Consider the following 27,662-nt stretch of genomic DNA (forward strand, 5'->3'; position numbering starts at 1 on the left):
AACGAGATACTCTCTGGCATTTAAACCAAATTTGTTGACGGTGCAGAGTAATTTGCAGATAGTTTTTTTTATCTGCATGTTTTGTACGAGTATAAAATATCCAGGGCTGAGAAAGCGGGAAGAAACGAATAAGAATTATCGTCACGCTAAAAACAGCAAGCCAGCTTCTAGATTTCGTATGAGTTCCGTAAATAATTCACAGTGCTTCGGTTCACGTGCGTACGAACAGAAACGTAAAATTTTGCATACGGGACAACTTATTTTAAAATATTTTTAAATTAACAGTTAGCAAAGAAACGCCCCTTATATTTACGTGAGGGCGTTTCACCACCGCAGCATATCCGTATCGAGAAGGTCACTAATTACTGAACTCTTCGTGTCCAGTTTGCAGCAGCCTTAATGTCTTTTCCAGCGCATCAATCGCGGCGGCCGTATCATCAAACTGCAACGCTCCCACGGCAAATTTCATATTTTTCTGCGCCCGGGCAATATCATCTGCCGTTAACTTGACCTTCGCCGCGGGACTGGCGTTCTTTACCGTCTTCCGATCCACACAATCGGGCAGTCGTGCCGTCGTGGCTTTGGTCGTGGGCGGTCGGGTCGTGGGTGGCTTCTCGGTCGGGTACGTGTGCCGGTATGCACTGGCGTTGGCGTTGTCGATCTTGGCACGACCATAGGCGTCTTTCGTGGCTACGCCCAGTCCCGTGGTATTGGCCACCCCCTGGTCGTACACGGCGACTTGGATTTGCTGTTTGGAATTGAATTCGCCGCGGCCATACCCGCGAATGGTCCCGGTCACAATCCCACCGTGCAGTTTCGACCCGTAAAACACCGCGTCCTGACTGATCTCCACGGTCTCCACATCGGCAATGCCGCTGGCGTTGAATTTACTGTTCCCGTACAGTACCGCTTGGAAGACCGTGGCACGGAAATCACTCCTAATCGTCGCCCTATCCGTCATCCGCACCTGGAACGTGACGGTGTCCACATCCACGGCCACCGAGGAATTCTCATTGGCCAGGATACGGAAGCTGCCGGTTGCCACGCGTTTGGTCACGCTGGCGCGTGTCACGCCGCCGGTGTTGAAATTGTCGATGGACGGTGTAAGAGCGGTGATTTTGATCAAGGGGCCTTTGTAGTTGGCCGTCGTCTCACCGGTTAGACGGATTTTCAGGGTTTTGTACCGGTCGATGGTGGTGTTGAGAGATTTCAGAATCTGACTGTCGCCTTCGATTTTCAGGGAGGATTTGTTGGCCAAACTGACGCTGATATCGAAGGGACCGTATGCATTGATGCCGGTAAACTCCTCCAAATTGCGTGTTTCTGAAGCCGCTCCGACGCATTTTGTACCGTATATTCCAATTAGGGCTAAAGTGAATAGCCCACAAAATAAGGAAGGCATTTTGCTGAGGCAACAAATCGTACAGAGATCTAGAGACTGTTTCTGCGGTTACAGATACCGATGCTTATTTCTCTGATGCACTAGTGATTTTGAATTTTTATGAGTGAACTTGTCTAAAAGTTATCGCAGCTGCGTTGGATACTGACTGTTACTGGCGTTAGTTTAGACAGGAGAAGAAAAAAGAAAACATAGTTACTGGGGTTGGCGTTACCATTTAACTGAACGTAGCTGGAAGCAAATAATATTCTGTAATGGATGTATGCGTTTGTAACGATTACGCATTTACAAGTTTTTAATTTTGTGCGAAGTTGTACATGTTATGTTAGACAAGTAACTCGCAGCTCGTATCAACTATTATGAGTGTAAATTTTGAATAAATATCCGGATCGACTGCGAAGATTCAGGTCGCCGTACAACGAATAATAATAAGTTTGGTGCTTACGATTAACTGGACAATTTGCGAAACCTGTTTGAGACGGAAAGGGCACCTTGAACACATGGCTTCCGGTGATGAACCATCTACGACTTACTCGTACAGTCGTACTTTAATTAGTTTTGTTATGCAACCAAATTTTTGTATGCAGAATACCTCTGTGATTAAACCGGGAAAAGATAGCTATAAACAGCTATGAAAATAATATCAGGTATAAAAATAATATTATATATATACAGCTACAAGCTATATCTATATATATACATACAGCTATAAAAATAATGTTAATAATTATACAAGTAGCTTACACATCTGTACGGGCTGTACTTACTTCTGACCGAAAAAAACTATTTCCTGCAGGCCGCAAAACAAATTAAACTACGTATTTTATTACTTAACAGTTACATGTAAATATATTTATATTCTGGACGATGTAATACTTTGCAACGCATATGTTTGCATCACAGGTTAACAATTATCTGATACTTGACAGTGACAGCAAATGCTAATCGGCATGCATAATGAGGAAGGCTGGTCACTCCACTAATCAAATATTTTGTCATCAACCACCTGCATTTGCAAAAATACGGTGCCTACGGTTTTACCGAGTAATTAATCAAAACGCGAAACAACTAAACACCCGCCCAAACAGCCAAAACGTGTTATTATATAATTGTTTTCTAACAAGTGCAAGCAACCAGTGCCTCGAAGAATTGCGATACCAGCTAGCAGCACCGTAGGCAATTATTTGAACACGGAGAATGCTAAACCGCAAACGTTCGAAGCACAACAATGTCGAGTGTTTCGTTCTCTCGAATTTTTGAGACCGGATACTAGCTTATGGTTAGCTGTGCTGCTTATTATTATTATTATTATTATTATCGTTATCAAAGAATTAAGTACTTGTTAAAAAGCGATACATTTACATCCGAATTTGAAATAGAACATTACATTTTCCTTTACCGCTTCCACTGGTTTACAATGTGGAAATTAAACATTTTAGTTCTAGCTTGTATTTGTGGCTATTTGTCGGACGTGTGCAATGGAGCACAGAAAACTGTGCACCGGAAGCTAAAGAAGACCTTCTCGGGTGTTTTGGTGGATGGTCCGTTCGTGGTCACGGTGGTCTTCGGTGAAGAGGAAGAAGTGATGCTGTCTGGCCAGGACACTGTCATCCAGTCTGTGCAGACGCGCGTCAGTCCCGAAGGCACGTTGACAATTCGTTTCAAGCCGGACACCAACATCAATGACCCGGGCAACATCCAGATCCAAGTTACGGCCAAGGCGGTCACCAGTCTCGTAGCGTCCAGTAATTCCCAGCTGATAACGCAATCAGACTTCACCGCCAAAAATAACTTAGCCGTGGCTAGTTACGGCTCATCGCAAATTATTATGCAAGGTATTGTCGATCGAAGGTTTGCTTTGCCGGGTCCGTTATCTGTTCTGTTTCCATCCGGAATTTGTTCAGTTCTGCCAAATGTTGTCGCTATTACTTATTTTCGCAATTTTCTTGTTTTTTCAAAAAAACCCACCAACCATTTGTTCGAAATTGTTTTACTTGGAATCAAAATGATATGTACAAAGATTTTTTCCAGCATTTTTGTCATTTTTGGTTTCAGGAACGGTAACAACCAGTTCATTTAGCGCGGTTGTTTCAACTTCCTCCAGTCTGGTGGCAGCTGTAGCAGTTGAAACAGCCAATGTCGTGGCCAGTGGGACCAGCGGAGTGACCTTGACTGGGACCGCGGACAATGCCAACATCGCCATTTCCGACAGTTCCCAGTTTCACGGCGGTCAGTTGGTCGTTCAGTTTCTGAGTGCCAGTGTTTCGGGCAAAGCCAAGGCGGAATTAAACAGCATGAAGGAGCTGAAGGTGTCGGTAAGTCAGAGCGGGATGGCCATTACCAGCGGCTCGGCTAAGGTGGTCAAGGAAATCAAGGATAAAGGGACCATTCTGCATCAAGATCTGGCTTAATGGTTGAAAAGTGTACTGGTTCCGATAACAGTTGACTTGTTTTTAAATTTAAAAGTTCTGCACAAAAAACGTTGTCGTTAACAACGGGAAAAATATGGAGAATTTATGTGTAAACTGGGTAGGCACTCGCTAGAAAGTATAAAAGAAACAGGAAATAATAACAGAGGCACTTCCCGCACTAAGAAGCGTAAATGTCACGTATGCAGTGCTTTCAAGCGGACGCTAAGAGCTGCTGTCGGATGAAGCGGAATTGTTCGCAACTCGATTCTGCAACATTTGGGTGATTTTCTCAGCGAGATTGGCAATTGTCTGTTGAACTGGCCACTCCGCCAGCGTCCGCACATGATCGTTGTGCAGCAGATTCGACAACACATTCCGCAGGCGCTGGTGTTCTTCATTCACTCTGTTTCGCACATTTTCTGCATAACACCAATTTCTCACAACACAGTTCCTAATAATTCTGGTTTTAGTTCCGACAGGCACCACAAGTCGTTTATTGTATTTACAATCAGATCTGGAAAAAAAATGCACACACCGCCAAGCCAGATTCACCGGCTGAAAAAGAGAAGATAAGAGCTTCTCGAATCATGTAAAGGAAATAACAGGTTCACAGTAACTAGCAGGAATATCTACTTTGAGATAAAAATTATTAAAACAACGATTTTGGAGGAAACAGAGCCCTGACAGAGTTATTCTACAAAACACAAATATTACCGTTTACCGGCACGATTATTCAAGTACGACTGTAAGGCGTTCACAACTTTCGGTGCATTTTCGCGAGTGGCCTGTACAGCTAGATCACGCAGATCTTTCACTCCCTGGTCCACCTGCAAAGTATAAAACGCGGACAAATTCAACCACAAATGAAATAAAACATCGTAGTTTACAAAATCCAGCGTTAAAAACAAAATTTAGTAAGGTATAATTACGACAATCGACATGCGATGGTTGATTTTTCGCAGATGTGCTGTACCTGATTGCTCCATCCTTCACCGTAACGCCACTCCGTAACGTAATGCTCGCAGTTCTTCCTAAACAGATCATAGTGCACCTGCGTGCCCACCAACTTCCTCGCGTCCTCTACTAGTTTCTCCATGGGCAAAGGCTGTAGATTGCGGTGCGCTGCCCGTGGTTCTTGATTGTTTATCCGTACTCGACTGCCGCCCGCCACGACCTGCAGATCATCCAGTTTGACGTTGGCCTTGCCTGTCCAACTGATCTCAGAATCCGGTTGGCCACCGCGGACGTGAATCACCTGCCCGTCGCCCACGTACAGTCCCCAATGGCTGTACATATCGCGGTTGAATTCGATCAGGTCGCCCGGCAGCGGATGGAGATCATGCGGTCGGACAAAATCAGTGAGGAGATCGCGCGAATGACGGCGGTGCACTTCGTCCGCATGACGACTCTCACTGCTGCTCATTCTGGGGAAACAGCGAGAGGCAGGGACTACTACACGAACGCGCCGAGAGCTAGATGTGCAAAGGTTCGAGACGGGTTGGAATGTGGATTTCACCAAGGCAACCACACGGTGGCGATACATCCACCGCACACCAACAAGCAGCTTGGTTCGTTCCTTGTTTTCTTCGATTCCTGGACTGCAGGGAATTCAGTACTACTAGACAGTACTAGTACACTGAAATCACAATCTACAATCTATGACAAGTGCAAATCAACAGCTGCTGCAATGGTATTTCGATATCCACTCAGCCCAGTACTGCAATTTCAGAAGTATGGGGAAAAATCTGAAGTCCGTCGATTGAAATCTTAAGAAACGCTATTAGCCAAAAGCAAATTTCCGAAGTCAGAAACAGCTTACTGTACATGTGAACCAACGATGCAAACATATCTGGGAGCCTTCGAACTGTAAAGGGTTAACGTTGTTGCGGTGAAATTGAATGAATCAGCTGTTTGGATCAACCTATACGTTTTATGTACGGTGCCGGTGTGTACTGTGTACCGTACTACACCCCACCGGTGTTCTATGGATATGCTCATCATCTCGTTCGTTCAAGAAATTTCCACGGTGCGTAAGGAGCCGGCGGTGGGTATATTCCGCGTGACTAGATTTTTACATTTTTGGTTTTAATCTTTAAATTGCAGTGTTCACATAGTAATAAGTATTAACAGTAAGTACAATTTAATAAGTAAGTTATGGCTTCAACGATAACGTTTAGCAAGTCACAGCATAAAGGTAAAACATATAATACATTCGTGTTAGAATTTCATGTTGGCAGAGGAATTTATATCAAAATATCTTGCAACGAATTTGACTGCAGAATGTGCACTACAGTTCAAGACTCATATTCTGAAAATTTATTTTTATATTTATACAACAGTAACACAACAACGTAAGTCAACAAACGGTATACGAATTGATCTTAAGTTGTGCTGTACCTTTTTCTCATGGCTTTAGAAAATGTATACCATTAAGGTTTTCCTCGAAAACAACTTTGTTTCATAAAGCCAAGGTTAATCACAACCATAGTCTCATTAAATTCTGAAATACAAACCCCAACTGAAAACCGGACAAATCCTTCAAACAAAAGTCAATTCAATTCAAGATTGGTCAATTCAAAGTTCAAAACGCAAAATAACAAAAGACCCAATTATGCCCATCAGGAAACATGAATACATAGAGATAAATTTGGCTAAGGCGTCACAGGTTCGCTCCCGTCTCCTTGGATCACCTCCACCCGCGCACTCGATATACCACCACTATCCACTCCGCCGGTTTCCTTATCTGTCTGCAGATGATCATCATCTAGCCCTTTCTCGTCCTTCTGCTCCTCCGACGGATCCCGCTTCAGCTTCTTTCGCAGTGTGATGTCCCTTCCGAACTCATCTACACCCGTTTCTTCTTCCTTTTTACGACTTTCGCGTGCGCGACGAGGACTACGCGAACGTGAGCGTGACCGTGCCCGTTTTTCCCGGTCTCGTTCACGCTCTCGGCTTCGACTACGACTCTTCGACCTTCGCAAAATGGAAAAATTTATTGCATACTAACCAAATTCAAACACAATAACTATTAAATACATTTGCGATATCAGTAAAGTTTCTCACTTTGAACGGTAACTACGACGGCGCGCCAAAGGTGATCGGCTTCTCGACCGTGATCGCCGACCACTTCGAATTCCACGCTCTTTCCGCTCGTTACTTCGCTCTCGCACTCTATTAGGTCGACGACTATCCGAATTCCATCGTTCAGGACGATCCTCTCGCTTATCTCCGGACCGTGGCGGACCTGGCCAACGTCCATTTTCGTCTCGGTCACGACGGTCCACGCGCTCATTCCGTCGTTGATCCGGTGGACCTCTGGCCCGAAAATCGCCATGCTCCTCAGGGGGACCCTGCTGCTGGCGAAATGGCCCTCCAGGTGGCGCACGTCGGTTGAATTCGCCCGGAAAATTGCTCGGTTGATGGGGTGGCGGTCCAAGGGGCGGAGGAAACGGTGGAAATGACCCCCGTGGTCCCGGAAAACCCGGTGGTGGCTGGCCGGGATTGAAACCTGGAGGTGGGTGGCTTAAGCTAGGTGGTCGCATGTTGTATCCAGTAGGAGCCAGATTCATCGGCGGGGCCACTCCCAATAATGGACCACTTGGGCCGGGTCCAAGTAGAGAACCACCAGGAGGAATGGGTGGCAGCGGTGCCGGCGCAACACTCACAGGCGGTGCCGATACGGGTGGTGGGGCGGTAGTACCTTCTCCCGGCCCGGAAATGGATTTCAGCGCTTCTTTCAGTCCGGGGGGCAGTTGGATTCTCGACAAATTCTCGATAAATTTCTGTGAGAATCCAAACCCATCGTCGTCTTTTTCTGGGGGCGGGGCAGCTTGCGACACAACCGGTGGTGGCACCGACAGATTAGGTGGCGGTACGGTGATGGGCGCGTAAGTCATACTCGGGGGAGGAACAGTAATAGGAGCGTAAACAGGAGCAGCGGCGGATTCCACAGCCGACGCTGGCGCCAGTGGTGTCACTGGCTGCCCATCGACTGCTACTTTCGCTGCAGCATTCAGCCGTGCCAACCGGGGATCCACAGGAACTGCTGGTTTGGACGCTTTTGTCCCACTAGGCTGTTTTGCCGAAACGCTCTTCACAACCTCCTTTAAGGCTCCCTGATGGAAGCTCGGCAACGAATCCATCACCTTCAACAGATCTGCCGGTGTGACTTTTGTAGTGAGGGGCGCAGATGTGACTGGAGGCGGCGCATTAGTAACTACGAGTGGTTTAACTTCCGATGCCTTGGAAGTGGGGGCATCATCCTCAATATCCATCGGTTCACTCGTATCAGGGGAAGGCTGACGGGGAATGGTGAGGAATTTTCCCACGATCGGGTCCGCTTTGGTCTGATTAATATTGGGTGAGTTCTCGGCACTGTCTGGTGTTTTAGGAGATACGTAATTAGCCACTCGCGTCATTCCTACTGACGGGAGAGCAGGCACATCAAATATTCCACGCCCTATCGGCGGACCAGTTCGCAGAGGACTGTGGAAAACGATTATACCCAGGAAGATCTTGGGATGCTTGCCATCAAATGCTACAGAAAACAAGTCTATACAGTTTTTCAAGTATCTCAATAAGAATAAGCCATACCAATGCCTTCCGGAAATCGCAGTCCGTCTGGTAATGGTTCATCTTCCTTAAGAGCAATGATGTAGAAGTCTTTGAAAGTAGCAGGCAGAGGTCCGATAACGGCAACCCGGCCGCGAGTCGTCAAAAAATAGTGATAGGAATTAAATTCACTGCTCACGCGACCGGGTGGCGGTTTAAAGGTCACCAAGGCCATTTCCTAAAAACACGTTATCATAATTGCTCATTTTGCTCATTGTACCGCTATCGTAATTGCTCATTTTACATTTCGTACACACCTTCAACGGCTTCACTTGCTCGATGTACGGCCACAATTGTCCAGGTTGGATTCGACCAAGCTGTCGCACTTTCTTGGGAATTTCCTGCATTAAAAACGCAGTTGTACTAATGATAATCAGATTTTCGTGTTATTTTAAGACTAACATGCATGGCTTCTGAAGCTCGGCCGTAAACAGCAAAGCCTTCAAGTTTCACAATAGGAAGATCGCATGTATCAACTTCGCCTTGCCAGATCACACCGCGAGCAGAGGCTTTGGCTTCTTCATCCGCATCCGGAGAAAATTCCGACGTTCTAAATGAAGCATCACCAGCAATTACGGCACGAATATCTTACAGTACTGTAGCAAAAACAAATTTAAACTAACGTACGATGACTGAGGCGATGAAGCATTCGGTGACGTCTCCGTGGAACGTGAAAATCTGGATTTCTTGGCTGGGACAGAATCATCTGGGACACGAAAGGAAGCTGTTGATGAACTGGAATGAGCGACGGGAGTTCTTGGCCCATAGAAGACCCGCGGAGGTTGTTCAGCATTTTTCTCTTCTTCTTTGACTTTACTCTGCAGAGTGGAACTGTATTTCTCCAAATCCCGCGAAAATCCCGGCAGCGACGAAGTACATATCCGGCAGTTGGCATCGAAAATGTGATCTTCGTGCTCGCCGGTGGTGTCAGGCCGTGAAGCACCTCCTTCTGGACTCTTTATGATGTCAGTGTGCGGCGATTCCGAAGATTCTCGAGGTGAAATGTGAGATGGAAAAGTACTGCCAGTCGGTGAGGACAAAACGGCGGGAGAGAAATTGGATTTCAATTCCACGGGCGAAATCTTTTCGGCGTTCTCATCTGGTTTATTCTATAGTTTAGCAAAAATGACGTTAAAATGGTATTTATTTTTGGAAATTCATTAAACCGCTTTCAACGTATTTGGATAGTATTTTAACAAAAAAGAGCTTGAAAACTCGAAAATACTGTATATGCGAGGAAGAACAAAAAATATTCACACTGACAGCATTCTTACATCTTCCAGTATCTCCCTATCCTGCGACAGAAATTCCTCTTCAATTGGCTCCTCTCCACGATGGGTTTTCTTTATGTTCGGTTTAGAATCGATGTCCTCAGTTTGTGTTTGAATTAGCATATCCAACTCCTATTACATAACAATGTTGACTAACATCTAACGGTGCAAAATTAAATACCGATCTACCTTTTTTATTTCATTCTGCCGCCACTGTGCCATGGAGTCGGATGCCATCTGCTCCGGAGTTAAATCCACCACCTTGTCTGGATGGACTTCTTTCCGCAGGATTCGACGAAAAAAATTCTCATTCTTCTTGTCATTAATATTCATAACAATGGTACGATATTTCCGTTTGTAAGCATTTCCGGTGTCCTTGAAGTTGTGGAAAAGCCCGGCTTCCAGCTCATCGACAATTTTCGATATCATAGCTGGACTGATATCTTGTAAATCTGGTGCTTCTCTCCATCTACAAGTGTTTCGAAGGCATGCCGATTTATGTATTTTATCAGCAAAAAGTTAATTGGAAACAGTTACTAAAAGTGGTATTTACCTATTAGTGAGATGATCCTTGAGCATCATCTTAGTCGTGGCACGCACTGGATCATCCTGTGGTCCCGCGGTGGATCCCTTCTCTTCTGCTTGCAACACCTCGTCAGGAACCGGCACATAAAACGTTTGATGGCCTTCCAAGAACCCTATGATATTGCTTCGCAATGGAGCATTCTCGCCATTCAGTTCTCGTCCACCGTGCTTTTCCTTCACAGCAACCCGATCATCTGGAATATCCGGGATAGATTTGGCCAGTCGCATGGCCAGTATGGCATGCTGGTGAATACATTTAGAACTGCAATATAACGAGTTTTCCCGAGCCGAAGCGCTCTTGCACACCATGCAATGGTGGCGGCGGATTTTCGGTCGCGTCGGTTCGGAAGATTTGTGAGAAGACTGTGACGAAGCCGGGGAAGCTTTCATGGTGGGCGTCGTCGGTGTGCGTGGTTCAGAAGTTTTTATATCGGCACTGAAGAGCTGCGGCCGATTATTCTACAGAAACATGTAAAACACAATATTCAAGTGCTGACTGTTCTAACAGAAGATTATTTGAAAAAAAGACAAAGTATTTCATACAACTAACGCAAATCATAGACTTAAATTCAGTTCATACATTTTTAGCCAACTTTTCGGTTTAGTTTACCTTGGGGGGTGGTACAACGGGAAGCGAAGGCCTTTTCTGTTTGTATTCCAAACGAGGCTTTCCCAGCGCGGTAAGTCTCTAAAAAAAACACGCCAAATAACTTTTTTCCCAGATCGTTGAAGTCGGTCTACACGAAACGGTTTAATGTCGACTCTTAATCAGCAACAAATCTGTTACACGGGACTGCAAAATTCAATGAAAGAAACCGAGCGAATCAGTTAATTTATGAGTACGTAAGAGATAAGTGAGAAAGGCATTTCACATACCAATCCACTGCTATCCGCCTCCACCGGCAGCGGTTTTTCTTCTTTAATTTTCTCCTCCACTTTCTTCTTAACATGTCGAGCTTCATTAGACTTTTGCCGTTGAATAAATTCTTTCAGATCGCCTTTCATGGGCTTGAGTTTCGACTGCGTGGAGTCTTTCACAATTTTGACCTTTCCTTCCTTCTTTTCCTTGACTTTCGGTGGCGTCTCCTTCGCTCCTGTTTTTTCTCTTCCCGTCTCCACAGAACTAGTTTCTGCACTGGTCACATCGTTCCCGCTGCTACTATCGGAAGGAGGCACACCTTTTTCTTTATCGCTGGATGTAATCTCTTCGGATGGAGCACTAACGACGGGCTTGGTCGCTTCCACTTTAACAACAGGAACAGCATTGCTCAGCGCTGTGTTCTTCTTCCGGCATGGCGGACAGAACCAAGGCAAATTTTTACGGGCGTAATTTTTCCCCTGGGCTTTAGAGACGCCCACACAGGTGCCGTGATACCATTCGTCACACTTATCACAGGAGATCATGAATCTGTTCAACAAAATACCGTTATGAATTATTCATGTGATAGATGTGAATGACACATCCCACGTCCATAACATGCATTCTGTTCATAGTTGCGCAGCGCTACACCTACTGACCAGTGGTCACTTGCAAGTTCCAGGATAACTAGATTTTACAAACGTCACTAGTAATAAATTTACGGGCGGGCAGCAGACTTTGGCGTACGAAAAGCATGAAAGAACGGCAATGAAAGAGTGGTCAGTGGGGTTACCGTGTTGTCGACATCCCTACCGACGAGGCAGTTTAACCACATCGCTGGTTTTTTTTCGGATATGCCTTTTTTCCTGCTTGAAGTTGTATATGACAGAATGCAAGTGGTAATTGTTATAACTCTGTAAAGGGCAGTCACCGCGCTAAATAATTGTCAAATTCGAATGATTTATCAGCATTAATTTTTTGTAGTTGACCAATAGTCAATATCATTGCCGGTACAGAGATTTTTTACTGCGCAGTGCGCACGTCATTAGTGAGCACCTATGGCTTGAATATCAAACCACAATTATCGTAATCGATCGTTCCGATTTCTTGCAATTAGGTTTCGTATATTCGTGTTTCGTATTGCATTAGTATTACACCGGCCCACCGGGTACCTATGCAATGTTTCAACTTACAGTCTCAGTCCCGTGAAATATCTAGGTAAAACTTGCAATTTGCAAGCGCATGCCAGGAAGAGTTCAAGAAATACGAATTAGCATAATTGTCGATTTCTGCGGGCAGACTTGATCAGAGGCTTTTGCGACTGACTTTTGAGTACTACAAAGTATGTTACCAGCTGTGCATTTGTTTTCAATGGATTTCAAACATTCATCTGTTGTGTAACTGTGAAGTAATTGGATAATTTTCTGCGTATTAACTGACGCTGTGGAAAGGTGTCGTGCTGCGCAAAATACACACTGGAACAAGAAAAATATTCTACGAACCGATTGCCATATGGTTTTTTGCAGATACAATACAGTTTTGTCTGATTGACGCTACTGTTTGCATCATCGGAACTGTCGCTGTCGTCTTCGACGGCTGAGACCCGGCGACTGCTGGCTTCCCTTTTGGGACGCTCCTCCATTTTCTCTGTAAACACACAGAATCCGCCTTCACCCAACCTACTCTCCAAGTGCATCAAAATACTGTGCAACAGAAAACAGTGACCTTTCCAACCAGCCAATGCTATTCGTACCTGGAGTCTCGTCAGACGGTTCCGCGGGCAGTTCGACCGGCGGAGTGGGTTCTTTCAGCGGCAGACTGGGCTTCTCGTCTTCTTCACGTTCAAGCGCCAAATTATCAATCGAATACGGATCGTCTGACTGAACCGACGATGCGGTTGTCGTTGCGCTGTCTGCTTGCGATACTGTCGACATGCTATCAGTTATGCTACCAGTTTTACTGACATCAATCCCGTTGTCACTATCAAGAGGTATACGCTTTCCATTAGCACTGGAAGCCGGTGACATACTACTAGCGGGACTTTTAGCAGAACGTTTACGGCCTCCCGCAAAAGCTAAAGCATTATCATAGCAAAAATCCGGATCGAATTTCTTCCGTGAACTGCGCCCGGACGAACGAGTTCGGCCGCTCCAGTCTTCCGTGTTCGCATCAGATGAAGAGGCTTCCGAAGTCCGGGTGCTGCCACGGCCCCGGCGCCCAGTTGGTCTAGAAGTGGGCACCACCTCGCTCAGTGGCAAGAGGACATCTTTGCCCGTAGCCACTTTCTCCTCTTCTGGGTTAACATTAGCTGCACCTTCGCCTAAAGTAATTTCGGTCTGCACGTCCGGAACTACGCCAGCATCCTCCACCATTAACTCATCCATTCTACACAAATAAAGAATATGGAAATAACAACACAAATTAACTGAAACTTGTAAGACAAAATTAATTGAAACTTGTAAGACATTCTGTAGCATTTTAGGAAAATTCTAATATTTCCTACCGGACATTTTACAAAGAGCGAAAAATTTTAATTGCAACAAGTCCATTAATGATTACCAATCCAGCATAGATTACAAAAGACGTCCACGGTACATACAGGGCCCAGGCTCACTACTCAATGATTTGACATGAAAAGTGGACAATAAATATTTATGGACTCTGAAGAAAATTTTACTTGTAGCACCAAGTATGCGTCTTTACCGTGTACAAGGTATCCTTCAACCGTGGAATTACTTCTAAAGAATCAAAAACAGGTGCAGACGGAAACGGTAACGATACAAGCCTGTCCGGTAATTTCTGCCGGTTCAATACAGCGAAATACACAAATTTGCGTGAAACGCCAAACGTAGTGTAGTGGCAATCGCTATAGCGCAGACTTCGCGCTAAATATGTGCTATCTGTACCTTTACGACAGAAATTACCGGACAAGCTTGTACACCACTGGCGGCATTGGCGTATAATTTCTCTTTATAGGTGTGATACGTTTTAACGGTTTCTCCAGTCCATATGACAGCCACCTGCAGATGCTTAGTGCTCACTAGTAGTTTTCTTATGTCTGTTTCCTGGGCTCGCACTAAAACGCCTCATACTTTTCAGTTAAAAAAGTAAAAAAAAAATTTACGGCGTTTTATAATCTCCCATCTACCTTTCCACATTTTCTTGTGGTCACTGCTTTCATTTTTCTGTATTTTACTCTGCATCTTACTGTACAAGGGCAGAGCTTCTATTTGTCCAGTTATGTTCAATTGAGACAGTTACCACTATCTATTTAGTATTTACCAGCGACCAGCTGATCTTGTGCTTCGATACACTGCAGTTCTGAACAAACGGAAGCCGCATCTACGAACGACAACAATGGCCATACATCCACAGCATAAGTCCATACAATAAACATAACAAAAATATGAGGATACTACGATTTTGTAGAAATACCGAAATTCTTGTGTCAGACTCCCATGCTATTAATGTGCCATTAAAACTGCTGCAGTACTAGTACAAAACCTCCTATTTTTGCGCGCGTAATTCATTTTTTGTAAATCGATGCCTTTTAATTAGAACACTGTATTAATTCAAAATTACGCTATTACTCACATCAAAAGGATTACACGGCCCTGCAACTATAATCTCTGCAAATAAGTAAGTACTGTAAGTGCTTACTGAATTACATTAATTTACGCGTAGTCAGTCAGCAGTAGCACTCAACAATAAAGCAGTGGATGGCCATTCGGAAACTAAACATGTTACGGTATTATCTACAGATACAGATTTGGACTTATAATTTATTTAGTACTGTAATCCAACAAGTAAAGTTGTTTTATCGTATAATCGTGAAAAAAAATCACTGGTGTCTCTCAAACTTGCTGCTACGAGAATCCTCCAACAAAAATGGAATCCTCATTCATTATGCTTACATTCGGTTATGTCAAATTAAAATCACTTAAACTTTAATATTTTTATAGCAGCAGGCCACCACAGTAGTCGATCTTCACCAAATGCCATTATGCCCCACATTAATGGCACCAACTACAAAAAGCCAACACATAAAGGGAAAAGATGAAAATATCCTTTCCTGAGATCCAAGAGCAACTCGTACAAATACACTTCGTAGTTCTCGCGCCAGCGAACCCAACAACTGTGCAGCTGCAGCCAAATCTGATCCAGATCTGCTACACGTTAGTGTTGCTCAGTCATGTTATTTCACAAACCTTCACGGTTTTACCCAAGAGTTAAAATAAACATCTTTTTATCGTTCATTATTCATCTTACGTTGTTGTGTTCTGGTTCCAGGAAAAAAGGCAGGAAGAAGGATAACGGAAGAAGGACTCCAGTCCACAATTCGAAGCTTCTCTCCTTCTACACACCAAACGCCATCTAGATTTTAGACTTTACTTTCCTGCGCCGAGCCGTGATTAATCCTTGTTAAGCATGACAAAACAGCACATGCTTACTAATTTGTAGAGGTATGGAATGAAAGTTCAAACATGCTATTTAAAACAATGAACAAATAACCAAGAGTTATGTCGATGTCGTCATCCATAAACACAGGAACTACGCATCTAGGCCCCGAGACCCCTAAGCTTGTTTCATCCACGTTTTTCGTCGAGCCTGTCGCTCACTTGTCAGTAGAAACCAGTCAGATATAAAGAAGGCACCAGCCATTTCCGTATGGGTTTAGTGACAAGCCGGCCCGATCAAAATTTGTTTTGTTATTGGTAGCATGGCGTACGGTACAAAACCTCACCAGGCAGTACCGTACCAGGCGTAGCGTGGCGTAGTTGTAGCAGACTGTAGGTTGTCCGTCCCCGCGGTAGTTTTATTCGTGCTGTAAGGGGCATGTCGAACCTCATTGCCTATACTACTGCACCTTCTGTTAACAGTATTTGCCCGTATTAACGGCCGTAAGTACTTCTTGTTCTAATCAATAAGAAGTAAGAACCTCAAAATTCAAAAACATCAAAATGTTCCTATCATAATTAATAAGTACACGAATTACTTAAAAGCAGGTTAGGAACACGAAGTATACACTATACATACATATTAAAAACGCTCGCTCGCTTCGCTCGCTCGCTTGACTATACAGAACTGTACATACTTACTGCATATTTACCACATCAGAACTGCACAGAACTCGAATTTTTTCTGTGATTAGGCCGCCCCTTTCGATTGATGCTTGTTAAGTGACTATTTTCGAATTTGATGTAAAATTATTGGTGGAGAGAATACTTACACATGCATATTAATGCAAACATAGTTAAACATAGTAATGCAAACATACATACAGATTACTTACCATGTAGGGTCAGTAGAGACTAGTACTACAGAATATCGAGACTTCCAGATGATTTTTAAAAGAAATTTAAAAATTACTTAATTAATACTACTACAGTACTACTACGTAATAATTACAAGTACTGACTAACTAGTAATTTTTATGGAGCAGGCACCCTACAGGGCCTACACTCACAAACTCATGGTCACGTGAGTAAGTAGCTAGAGGAAGCCGGAAACTTATGCCTTAGTTTTCTATTCGGACCTTCGGTAGACTAAATGTACGACACCGATATGGTTAATCATGTTTAATCAACGTTTCCAAGTTCCAGATCCAGTAAGTTCCAGTAAGCAGGAACTAGAGCACTCTGCTTGCCAGCGGCAACCAGTACTTAAGCACTTGATAAGTTGATACTAGTAATGTTAACATTGTGGACTGTGTCATTGTGATGATAATAATAAATCAATTAATGCCAGTGGTAATAAAAGCGTAATTTCTGTGCATTTGTTTAGTTGGTCTAGCTGGTAACTTTGCAAGTACCGTTGTCCGCTGATATCTAGAAACGTGAGAACATTGGAAGTCGTGTTGAACTCAACTGCGCTTTAATGCTTTATCCATACGAAAATCGCAACAAAAGCACGCTCATTCAAAAACCCGTGGGCTACTCAAAAAATGGAATGCTTCAGTGCATATGTCCCGCATACTACTCCGCGCAAGGCTATAAGCCCAGAGATCTCCGCGTGACAGGAACTAGAGCACTATCCGAAAAGAACAACCGAAAAGACCGACACTGTGATTTACGATAAAATAAAGATCAGCAATCCAAAAAAAAACTGTGGAAACACGGAAGTTACAACAAAAGGCGCTATTGTGCCCACCGTCAACAAAGCTGGACATCCCAGTGCTGGTCTTATTTGTGGTGCAGTTTGAAGTACTCGCGGCTGTCGTCCGGAGTGGGAGCAATGCTGGGCGCCCCTGGTTTCCAGTCAGCCGGACAAACATCTCCGTACTCGTTATTGAACTGCAGCGCTTCCAAAACCCGCTTCGATTCATCCACCGAACGCCCCACTGCCAGATCATTGACAGTAATGTGACGCAGGATTCCCTTCGGATCAATAATGAACAATCCTCTGTTTAAAACACAATTAATCAGACTAAGAAAACCAAAACGCAAGAATACGAGAACTCAGAACACCAACCAGCTACTGGTAAACTGCCGGCATCAGGAAAGAACTCGAATTATAAGGGAAAAACTTCAATAAATACCTGACTGAATGTCCGAGCTCATCATCAAATACGCCATAGTCTCTGGCTATATTCCTAGTAATGTCCGAAAGCAACGGGATGCGCACATTCCCCACACCGCCTTTGTCACGCGCCATAGTGGCCCTACAAAACAAAATCATTTATAGTCAGACTAATCAGCATAAGCCGGACTGGCAAGTTTTACTACTAGCCAGTCTAGCCCAGTACCGGACGTTCCAAATTAAATTCGTTCAGTAAATTAAATTCGTTAACTATATAAAATAAAACCAGTTAAACAAATTAACTAATTAAATTAATTATATTTCTCGTTTCGTACCATGCCAGATGTGAGTATTTCGAGTCCACAGAGCACGCCAACACTTCGCAGTCGATCTCCTGAAATTCCTTCAAGCGTTCTGAGAAGGCAATAATCTCCGTAGGACAGACCTAAAACGCCATAATTTAAACATGGATATTTAGCGTTTTCCTTCTAGCATCTCCAATAAACAAATAAACTACACATACGAGAAAAGCCTTACATAAGTAAAATCCAGTGGGTAGAACAACAAGATGAGATATTTCCCTTTGTAGGACTTAAGGCTGATTTCCCTAGAAGCAGCTCACGGTCAGACTCAGAATACCATGAGTAAATGCTAGACAATTTTCGCACACAGAAGTGTCATTGCAGGCCTACTTACCGAAAAACACCATCCACAACAGCTGGAACGGCGCTAAAATCCGGCGCAGGTTTACCAACTATAAAAATTTCACAATGCTCTACCGAGCTTTGTCTTATGCAATGCTAGTCGACCGTCGTACCTCGGGCTCGCGAACTATATGCCCCCGAGCAAGATGCCCCGAAATTGAAAGGGCCAGGGGCCAGCGAAGAGCCATTTTGCTTCGATAGGGATCCGAATGTTCCAGTCCATGTCACTGGCGAATCGAACAAGCCCGTGGTGCGCGAAGGTTCGACGGGCGAAGTGGATCCTATACATGTACAATACAAGTCTATTCATCACTTCAGTCTGCAGATACCATAATTACAGTTATTCTATTAATTACTGCAGATTTCGAACACTCAAGCACTTACGTTTGCGTTTTGCATTTCGCTGATCAATCTGACCGTGAGACGTGCTCCCGAACATGGCGTTGCGGTTCATCGGATCTGCTTAGGTTGGTTTTGGTTGTACCTTGCAAAGATTGGGCGCGACCGAATATCGACTAACTCGCAATATCGTAACAAAATACGCATCGGAATCCAACCGATAACAGTTTAAAGACTATATTCGGTTTGTGACTTTATCAAGTAATTTTCAAGGAGATAAAAATTGTTTTTATAGGCCATTCACGGTTCCGCGAAATTTTTTGGTGAAGTGAATGAAGCATCTATTCTTATGGGTTTCAAACTTTTAACGTACTGTTAACGCAAATAAACACCTGTACGAATGTACGAATACGGGTACAGTACTGTACGTGTGCGATACGTGCTACAATGCAAGTCATCCCGATCATGATTGCACACTTTGTACAATACTACGTTGTTAATTAAGTAATTGTTCTAATAATTAACACAAGGTCAGTTTAATGATGTATCATAGATTCATAATACTAGTAAGTAATGTTTTCTACGACATGCATGCGATTACGTACGTATCAATATAGATATGTAAGTAAGACGTACCCATGCTTTCCTTCTCCCAACAAATGAGTTATTAGTTAAAAAAATTAAGACTTTTGTACCGCTAAAAACAAAACTGGAAAGGCTGTTTTGTCGCTGGAAAGAAATACTAGAATTACAGTACTTAATTAAAATCATAATAATTAGCAAGTAAGAATGTACTCTAAAGTTTTACATAGATTATTATATCAATAAGTATTTCATTTTACAAATAATAAATAACTTTTTATTGTACTTATCGCAGTTTCTTTGGGCTTATATTTGCCTTAATAACACGTTAACGCTTTCGAGCTCTCGGTGTAAACGTATTGCCGCTTGACGGATGCCGGGGCAAGTAGTCTACTGCGCCGCGCGATGTCCGTACGGTGCACTGACGACGAAAGGCAACCGCAGGTCGCTGGGCAGTTCAACACGAGCCGCGCCGGACACCACCAACGGAACGCAACCCCCAACCCGGATCGGAAGAAAAGGCCCAAATGACCGAATTGAAAGATATGCGAATACGAGAGATCATATTCAGACAAACGGACAATTTGTGCTGCTGCATATGATTTTTGACAATTGACAAAATAACGGTTGTAACGGATAGGGTGGGTGCTAATTGCGAATTCAGGAAGGATCCGAAGTTAGGTGCAGAATGCGAATACATATGACTGATATGTGGCGTTGGAATCGGTGGGATCGCAACGGTGTATGTAGGAGATGTAGAGCCGAATGCGGGTAAAGTCAAGGGTCATTCATGTCCGGAAGACGGGTGAGCATTCGTTGAGGGACTTGAGGCTAAACTGATTCCATGGAGTACGTACGTGGGAAATGAGCATTGACATGGAAGAAAGCAAATGATTAGGCATGAATACAAGTTGGCACTAGCATGGAAATGATTAATAGGGTTTAAGTATTTATTCATTGTTATAATTACTAGAATTGTACAAGCAGATTGAAGCAATTAAACAAAAATACCGCCTATCATAAAAGCGATTGCAGATACGTAGAGTTAGTATCGTACGTAGAGTAGAGTTAGTATTAGAGATAATAGCGCATTAGACATGATCGTAGTAGAGTTAGTATTAGAGATGATATTAGATGATTATTAGAAACAGAAACGGCATCAACCGGTTGAGGAAGTCTCTATAACAGACAGCGGCTCATAAAACGCTTCCAACGCTAATTATGCAACATTTAAGGTTTACCTAAGCGATCTGTTGGTTTCGATATACTAGTAGTATTATATACAAAAACAAAATTAAAACTTGATAAGCAGCCAGCATGGTGATGTGCAGTAGTAGGGTACGCGGTTACTGTAATCTCCATAAGAGGTTTGATTTTATACTTTTGAAAAATTTATGCAAACGTTCCACTGCATCAGAGAGCACTCATCAGGCGAAAACAAAAGGTCAGCATGTAAATTATGGCTTAGGAATAAACCCTATCAATCATATACCCTTGCCAACAATGGAACGGTCTAAATGATTAAATCTATCGATTAACTGGATGAGTACTTATTATGAAAAAATATTCTCACCGAAGAATCAGAGCATCAATGCAGAATTTGAATTGTTCGTTAAAAAAAAATTGTTCATAAAAACGCATATCAGTAAGATTTTTGAGAGTGATGGCCTTATGTGTAAAGTATCCTTTACTGAAGCGGTTAGCTTTTACGAGGGTATATAAAGTAAGCTGAATTAAAGAAAGCTGCGGCTGGTAATAGTAATTGCGTCAATAAACTAAAATAAAATATGAAAGTAATGGTAAATGAGTAAAATAGTATAAATTGAGTCATTATGTCCACTGGAGAACATTAGAAATTTTTGAGTAGTCGCATTACGGAATCTAAGATGCAAGTCAATAAACTCGAGTAAGCAAAAGTTACACAGCTAAATTAGTATTAGTTAAAAGTAGTGAACTCGCAGTTGCCATTTTCTTACAACCTATCGTTAGTGAACTCGGACTTGCATTACTTTTAAGAATACTTGTGGGATAATTGATGCTCGCTCGATGTACCTTTTAAAGAATAAACAGATTTATTAAGACCGTTGCTCAATAATTCTGTCGCTCGTTACACATTGGAATTCAATAACCCAAAGATTTAATCTTACAAATGTTAACCATGTTATTTATGCAGTTCTAGCGAAATATTTATAGAACTGTAATCGTACGACAGCACGAAATAATTTTAACATGTTCTATTAAATTTATGAGCGATTGAAGAAAAAAATTTATTATATAAAAGATTGTATACCATAATGCGCTGCCATGGCGACTGAAGATATAAGAAACAAAGGAGGGAAAACACACATAAGTACGACTTAACGAGAACTGACTGTCATTAAGATACTAGTATATTGTACTTGAAATGTACGTAATGAAAATTTCAGATTCCGCAAGGTACTGTGTTGTCGAGTGGCACCTTTTCGTACAGTGAGTTATATGCTAATCGGATACGACTCACTGTACAAAAAGGTTCCAAGTTGACTCGACAACACAGTAATTTTTTAAGGAATTGTGTATATGAAAGCTGCAGTAAAATCTTCTGTGAAAGAAGTAGAGATCGAGTGAATTAAGGAAGAAATCCACACAATAGCGAACGTATACCAGGAGCTGACCGTAAACAGAAAATTTTAGTAGATCCTATTTGCAGATTACCACTCGAGGAAGCCTAGAATAATACTAGTACGGTTAAATAAATTCCCTGATAAACATTAAAGGTCAGCCAGTGTAAGGAAGAGAACGAGCAATTGATGGGGAAGAAATATACGAACGATTACCCAATTAAGTACAGAATTCCTACGTTAGCACAACAGACAGTTAAGATGATATAATAATAATACTAAGTAGTTATAATCATAAGGCTGGTTAGAAGGAATAAGTGAAAATAACGTTTATACTGTACGGCCGTTTAGGAGGTTATCATTGACTGTGCTAGCTTCGCCACGATCTTCTGCACAGTATCGGCAAGTAGTTCAACATCGCCGTCGTTGTTGACCATGGGAACGGAAACGTGTTCTCCTCTAGATACTCTATCGAATTTTGTCAAGTGCGTTTTCTGGCATTGTCCTTGACCGTAAAGAATATGATGTTCAGACGGGGATCGTGTGCGCTCATAATGCCGGTATGTGCGCTGCAGTTCCTCGAACGCGGATTGAGGCAGCCAGCCTGCGGAATCCCATCCGAGCGAAAATATAAGTGGAACTGTTTGGGGATCGCTCTAGGAAAATGCGGTTGCAACACGCTGGAAATCCGCTCCACAACGATCTCTGGTCAGTGGATCCCATTGGTGACTGGTCATACTTAAATAAACATAAAGTACCGCGAGATTTTTTACGCAGACTTCGTCGCTACTTCCACATCCGGCCGCTGGAATATCTCAACGACACCGGTTCATATCGCATGTTCCACGTTGTGAATCAGTATTGTGATCTGGAGAAACTGGCCAAAAATGAGCAGAAAGCGGCGCTGCATAAAGCACGCAAAATGGAACTGGACTATCTGGCTATGATTTGGTTGTCCATTTGGGATCCGCGACTGGAAGCCAATGTGTGGCAGCTGCAGGAGATGGCCATGACTGACTGGTTCTTCTCTCGGACGGGGTGGAGCAATGCCATTGGGGTGCGTGAATTGCTGACCCAGAACGAAGTGTACGCTATGGATAGTTTGTGGGATCACCGAGCGAAGCAGCGAGAAAAAGAGAACGAGGACGACGCGCAAGAAGCGGAGGAGTTGGAAGATTGGGTGCGATCCGGTGTGTCGGACGCGGTGTCCAGTCGTTTTAGCGAGAGTGGGATCGTGCACCATTGATATGTCGAGTGTGATAACATAATATGTTCGTGGAATTCAATAATTTGCATTTGTTCGTGGAGTTTGGCTAACCGTAAGTCCGAAGCGATATGTCGGTTTGTGGAATTCGATCAAATTTTGTGTTTTCATATATTTATTGCAGATTATCGTAGCGCAATTGTATTACTCTACGCCATCTTGTTGCTTATCATCAAACTGTATACGCCCTGCAGGTAATCGATCCCTTCTATTTCTTCAGTTTTGCCCTAAAACAGATACATCTGATCGTAAATTGTAGCTTTGGAAAACATAGGATTCCAGTTGTATATCGAATATTTGTCCTCCTCCTCTTGGTTCTGAAATCGTTGTTTATTCATCCTGGCTGCAATTAAATTTCTGGGATTAATATCGGCGGCAATGGTAAACTTAACAAAATTGCTTAAGGACGGATAGACTCAATCACCATCTCTTGTCAATACGATTTTGGTTGAGATACTAAAATGAAACATCGTACCTATTCGTTTTAGTAATTATTTTACGGTATAACTGCCTTACTCTGTGAAACGAAGAAATTTGCAAAATACTGTGAAGCTAAGATGGCGTGCTGGGAGTGCGAGTACGCTGATGGATGGTGAAATTCAAAATGGGCCTTCTCGGGATGAAACTGAACTCCATAAAATGGATATTGCAGATCTACCAATAAAAATTATCCAGATAATTGGTAAAAACGTTTAGTTACAGTATCTTTTCAGTTAAATCCAAGATTTCTAACAGGGAACAATCCTCATACCCTCTACCGCAGCTATAAAGGTCACTCCGTCTTGCGCGGTAGAATACGAAGTCGGGCGCAGTTTATCTTTTAAACCGGAAGCAGAAAAACTTGCTGGTGTAAGGCATTTCCTGTGGGAATTTGCTGTACTGCTTTCATTGGCTAGAATATCCGTAACTTCTTTTGATGCCGGTGAAAACATTCTGGATAATTTGTAACCTACATACAAAGGCCTTCACAATTACCTCGTTCGAGAGTAGTACTAGAGACGTTCGAGAGTAGGACTTACTTCTATATTTTTGATTTTCGCTTTATAACGTTATAACGTTGATGAATACAAACAACCGCGTGAGATCATATAATTATAGGATGATAAATTCAAAGTATCTGTTTTGCTTAAGCTTTTCAAAATTATCTCTGAAAGATGAATATGTACGTAGTTATATTGATCGTGAGGAAAGCTTTACACGGTCTGGCACTGTGTAACAATTACCAGTTACCGCTATAAAAAGAGTGTGTCCGGCAATAGCATGCGCATGTCATACGACGTCCGTAACATAATAAGTTTTGCTATCCCTGTAATCGTATTGATATGAATATTGCAAAAACTAACCACTCGGGAACTGTAGTGGAAGACTAACGTTCTCAGCATTGCACGATGTCAAAAAGCATCCATCAGCGGTTAGCACCGTAAGTAGCTCATATCCTAGGCAAGTCCCCCAGATCGGGAAATAATTTCCTTTGTCATTCATCTGCAGCACACAAGCAACAAGCAGTGTGCAACTGAGTTTTTTTATTGCAGGTAATAGTTCTGACTTTTAAAAAAATATTGTAACTACCTCTTTCGCCATCGCGTATAGTAATTTTCCAGTTTGTGCGTAGCCGCTATCCGTTAACGAAACACCTCCTCCTGGGAACAGCACCCTTAAATAACACAAAAATTATCACTGTTATTACCGGTTTCTGTTTTATGATACATATATTGCTGCGATGCGTAAGTACAATATGCTCATTGTCAGTTCCGCAGTTTCCGAAATTACCTAATTTTTCGAGTATGTACCGTTAATTGAAAAATCCCCGCTAATATAAAATTCTGACAGAAAACTTCCAATCAAATTTTGGAATTCCTTACCCGTTTATTTTTGACATAAGAGCGGTGTAATATTCTGGCGGTTGACTGAGTCTGAAATTATATTATAATTTAGCACAGATCATTTACACCGTGCCACTGATTCTTGATCATATGATTAATATCTAATTTATCGATAAACCGAAATCATCAGGGTATCCAGTGTGAAACTGTCCTTTGTTTTCCCTACGTTATAATGGCTTTATAAAAAAACAATGTCTTAATCGAAAGGGTTGTGTCTGTATTTACAGCACTGGTACCACACGGGCCCCTGCACTTTCGATCCATTTCACATATGAAGCGGCAATGAAGGATGGCGTCGTTCTCGTGGACGTGGTGTATGTGCCGTATATTGATCGCAGTTTTTTGGCGTTGATATCCTGAGATAAAATTCCTACCCAGTCACAGACACAAGCCATTAACTAAACAAATCTACTTCCTTACGATAAACTGCGCCACTTATGCTAGAGACAAAATAAAAGTAGATGTAAACAAAGACCGACCAATAATTGGTTTATCATTCCGACCATGGTCATCTGGGCAATCACGTAGCAATTTAGAAAGCAGCGGCTTCTCTAAAAATAAATTGTATACGTCACAAAAACACGGAAGAAAAATAATTTGTGAATTATATAGAAGTCTATATATAAGGCAACGCCGCTTCCGTACTCGGAACCACGGAAGGAGCAGCAGCGCTAAACGAACTATTTTTGTTGCGCTAAGGAGTGTTTTTAATTCAATTGTATCCGTGTTCTATGAAACCAAGAAACTTTTCAAAATTTTGAGTTTAGAAATTAATGTACGAGTAATAAATACGAGTACGAAGTATACTTTTGAGTGCACAACTCACAGCAATTGCATTGTACACTTATCTAATCGTAAGCTCAAAGGCGCATTTGCATGTATCTCGTATGTGTGGCCGTGCTGGAGAGATTTCTGACATGCAGGATCGACAGAAATATTATATGCAATTGTTCTTAAATATCTGGTGAATATATCTTCAATTTCTGGTGAATATATATATATGTTGTACAGATATACGTAATAACGTATCTATATAATCATAATTATACGTTCAGCAATTTCTTTATTGTATGGCTAACTACAGGTTTATAGTTCGAAAAGAAAAAACGAGATCGAAAAATTGATCAATAGAGGTACTCGTATACATAAATGAGTCTTTTCGAATTATACGATTTGAATTGTTTTCATAGAGACGATTGGTAATATTGTACAATATTACCACTAATATGCCTTACTTCTTACAGTTATTCGTTCGTTACATGTAACGCATAATTAACCGCAGTACTTATGGTCTTACGGAGATCGTCGAGATCAGGGATCAAGCTGGTTCCCACGAAAACGTCATGGAAATGAACCAGGATCATAAAACACTCAGACAAGATACTCTGCGAAATATCTGCATAGTACTGGTGTTACATAGAAGTAGATAAAGTATAAATAATATTAATTTTGAGTATGAAGCAAGTATTTTCAGTTCTTAATGACTCAGTGTTTCTACCACGAAAACACTATTAAGTATTACGAACTGTACTGGCGAACTGTACTGGCAAATACAGCTGCTGCTATGCCGTGGTCAGTGTGGTAGAAAATGGAAAACTGACATATTACATTTGATGCAATATGGCACTACTGTAGCTTATCGGTTGGCTCGATCATTCAGAATCAGAGGATCCCAAACATAAATTATTACCGCGTGCGTTTGTCTAAACATACGCGCGCTAACAAAACACTACCAAAAAACTTACTCGTTAATTAAACTACTCATCTGCAATTTTAAAAGAACAAGAGAGTGCTAATATGAGTTAGTTTTTTCGGTGGTAATCGCTTTGTGAAAACACGCAAATTAGATTACGAAAATGTGCATGCAGTTAGAAAGGCTGGCCAGTTAGAAAAGCTTTTGGCTTCTGGACTTTGATTTTGCCAAATTCTTAATCGAATGGGCGATCTGCTTTGGGTCGACCTAATCGTGCAATTATGTTTATTTACAGTAATAGTAATTTATCTATGCGCATGCGGTTGATCGAAATGATGTTTATATGTAAATATAAAATTGTCGTTTTCTGTTGCACATATACAGACCAGCTGCCGCAGAATTATCACTGTTATTACCGGTTTCTGTTTTATGATACATATATTGCTGCGATGCGTAAGTACAATATGCTCATTGTCAGTTCCGCAGTTTCGAAATTACCTAATTTTTCGAGTATGTACCGTTAATTGAAAAATCCCCGCTAATATAAAATTCTGACAGAAAACTTCCAATCAAATTTTGGAATTCCTTACCCGTTTATTTTTGACATAAGAGCGGTGTAATATTCTGGCGGTTGACTGAGTCTGAAATTATATTATAATTTAGCACAGATCATTTACACCGTGCCACTGATTCTTGATCATATGATTAATATCTAATTTATCGATAAACCGAAATCATCAGGGTATCCAGTGTGAAACTGTCCTTTGTTTTCCTACGTTATAATGGCGAAATCATCAGGGTATCCAGTGTGAAACTGTCCTTTGTTTCCCTACGTATCTGGCTTTATAAAAAACAATGTCTTAATCCGAAAGGGTTGTGGCTGTATTTACAGCACTGGTACCACACGGGCCCCTGCACTTTCGATCCAGGATCACATATGAA

At 42.3% G+C, this 27,662-nt stretch overlaps 6 protein-coding genes across 11 annotated transcripts; 2 read left to right on the forward strand and 4 right to left on the reverse strand.

Moving 5' to 3' along the window:
• The first annotated feature begins 2,600 nt into the window (after positions 1 to 2,600).
• Positions 2,601 to 3,971, forward strand: LOC129580920 (uncharacterized). The gene is made up of 2 exons (XM_055471682.1): positions 2,601 to 3,234; positions 3,455 to 3,971. Exons 1-2 carry the CDS (start codon positions 2,676 to 2,678, stop codon positions 3,808 to 3,810), a joined length of 915 nt encoding a protein of 304 aa, XP_055327657.1. The 5' UTR covers positions 2,601 to 2,675; the 3' UTR covers positions 3,811 to 3,971.
• On the reverse strand, positions 3,308 to 5,737 carry LOC129580921 (lecithin retinol acyltransferase-like). Its single transcript, XM_055471683.1, has 3 exons — positions 4,784 to 5,737; positions 4,532 to 4,637; positions 3,308 to 4,229 (listed from the first exon to the last, which is right to left on the reverse strand). Exons 1-3 carry the CDS (start codon positions 5,351 to 5,353, stop codon positions 4,033 to 4,035), a joined length of 873 nt encoding a protein of 290 aa, XP_055327658.1. The 5' UTR covers positions 5,354 to 5,737; the 3' UTR covers positions 3,308 to 4,032.
• A 411-nt stretch (positions 5,738 to 6,148) lies between these two features.
• Positions 6,149 to 15,755, reverse strand: LOC129581044 (death-inducer obliterator 1-like). 2 transcript variants are annotated; one of them, XM_055471893.1, is made up of 15 exons: positions 15,588 to 15,755; positions 15,406 to 15,492; positions 12,890 to 13,521; positions 12,639 to 12,783; positions 11,154 to 11,685; positions 10,888 to 10,965; positions 10,246 to 10,736; positions 9,882 to 10,161; positions 9,696 to 9,824; positions 9,049 to 9,530; positions 8,824 to 8,971; positions 8,679 to 8,762; positions 8,404 to 8,599; positions 6,874 to 8,347; positions 6,149 to 6,783 (listed from the first exon to the last, which is right to left on the reverse strand). In XM_055471893.1, the coding sequence occupies exons 3-15, from the start codon at positions 13,518 to 13,520 to the stop codon at positions 6,462 to 6,464; spliced, it is 4,992 nt and encodes a 1,663-aa protein (XP_055327868.1). In that variant the 5' UTR covers position 13,521; positions 15,406 to 15,492; positions 15,588 to 15,755; the 3' UTR covers positions 6,149 to 6,461. The 2 variants fall into 2 exon arrangements, with proteins under 2 accessions (XP_055327868.1, XP_055327867.1); XM_055471892.1 differs by having other exon boundaries at positions 15,406 to 15,755.
• Positions 15,756 to 16,998: 1,243 nt separating this feature from the next.
• Positions 16,999 to 19,168, reverse strand: LOC129580842 (peroxiredoxin-2-like). Its single transcript, XM_055471549.1, has 7 exons — positions 18,744 to 19,168; positions 18,473 to 18,640; positions 18,352 to 18,409; positions 18,193 to 18,262; positions 17,991 to 18,100; positions 17,675 to 17,797; positions 16,999 to 17,538 (listed from the first exon to the last, which is right to left on the reverse strand). Exons 1-7 carry the CDS (start codon positions 18,811 to 18,813, stop codon positions 17,319 to 17,321), a joined length of 819 nt encoding a protein of 272 aa, XP_055327524.1. The 5' UTR covers positions 18,814 to 19,168; the 3' UTR covers positions 16,999 to 17,318.
• Positions 19,169 to 22,576: 3,408 nt separating this feature from the next.
• On the forward strand, positions 22,577 to 25,522 carry LOC129581027 (uncharacterized). Of its 4 annotated transcripts, none has more exons than XM_055471859.1 (2): positions 22,577 to 22,588; positions 22,658 to 24,061. In XM_055471859.1, exon 2 carries the CDS (start codon positions 22,719 to 22,721, stop codon positions 23,124 to 23,126), a length of 408 nt encoding a protein of 135 aa, XP_055327834.1. In that variant the 5' UTR covers positions 22,577 to 22,588; positions 22,658 to 22,718; the 3' UTR covers positions 23,127 to 24,061. The 4 variants fall into 4 exon arrangements, 1 of the variants encoding a protein (XP_055327834.1); XR_008689432.1 differs by lacking the exon at positions 22,577 to 22,588 and adding an exon at positions 25,255 to 25,522 and having other exon boundaries at positions 22,589 to 23,338; XR_008689431.1 differs by lacking the exon at positions 22,577 to 22,588 and having other exon boundaries at positions 22,589 to 23,338; positions 23,404 to 24,067.
• LOC129581026 (gamma-glutamyl hydrolase-like) lies at positions 23,340 to 26,595 on the reverse strand. 2 transcript variants are annotated; one of them, XM_055471857.1, is made up of 9 exons: positions 26,325 to 26,595; positions 25,507 to 25,578; positions 25,253 to 25,397; positions 25,007 to 25,057; positions 24,714 to 24,798; positions 24,488 to 24,626; positions 23,896 to 24,093; positions 23,661 to 23,798; positions 23,340 to 23,487 (listed from the first exon to the last, which is right to left on the reverse strand). In XM_055471857.1, the coding sequence occupies exons 1-9, from the start codon at positions 26,389 to 26,391 to the stop codon at positions 23,372 to 23,374; spliced, it is 1,011 nt and encodes a 336-aa protein (XP_055327832.1). In that variant the 5' UTR covers positions 26,392 to 26,595; the 3' UTR covers positions 23,340 to 23,371. The 2 variants fall into 2 exon arrangements, with proteins under 2 accessions (XP_055327832.1, XP_055327833.1); XM_055471858.1 differs by lacking the exon at positions 26,325 to 26,595 and having other exon boundaries at positions 25,253 to 25,383.
• Between the last annotated feature and the right edge of the window lie 1,067 nt (positions 26,596 to 27,662).

The sequence above is a fragment of the Paramacrobiotus metropolitanus genome, unplaced genomic scaffold (assembly GCF_019649055.1).
Source record: "Paramacrobiotus metropolitanus isolate TYO unplaced genomic scaffold, Prichtersi_v1.0 Parri_scaffold0000005, whole genome shotgun sequence".
Lineage (NCBI taxonomy): Eukaryota > Metazoa > Tardigrada > Eutardigrada > Parachela > Macrobiotidae > Paramacrobiotus > Paramacrobiotus metropolitanus.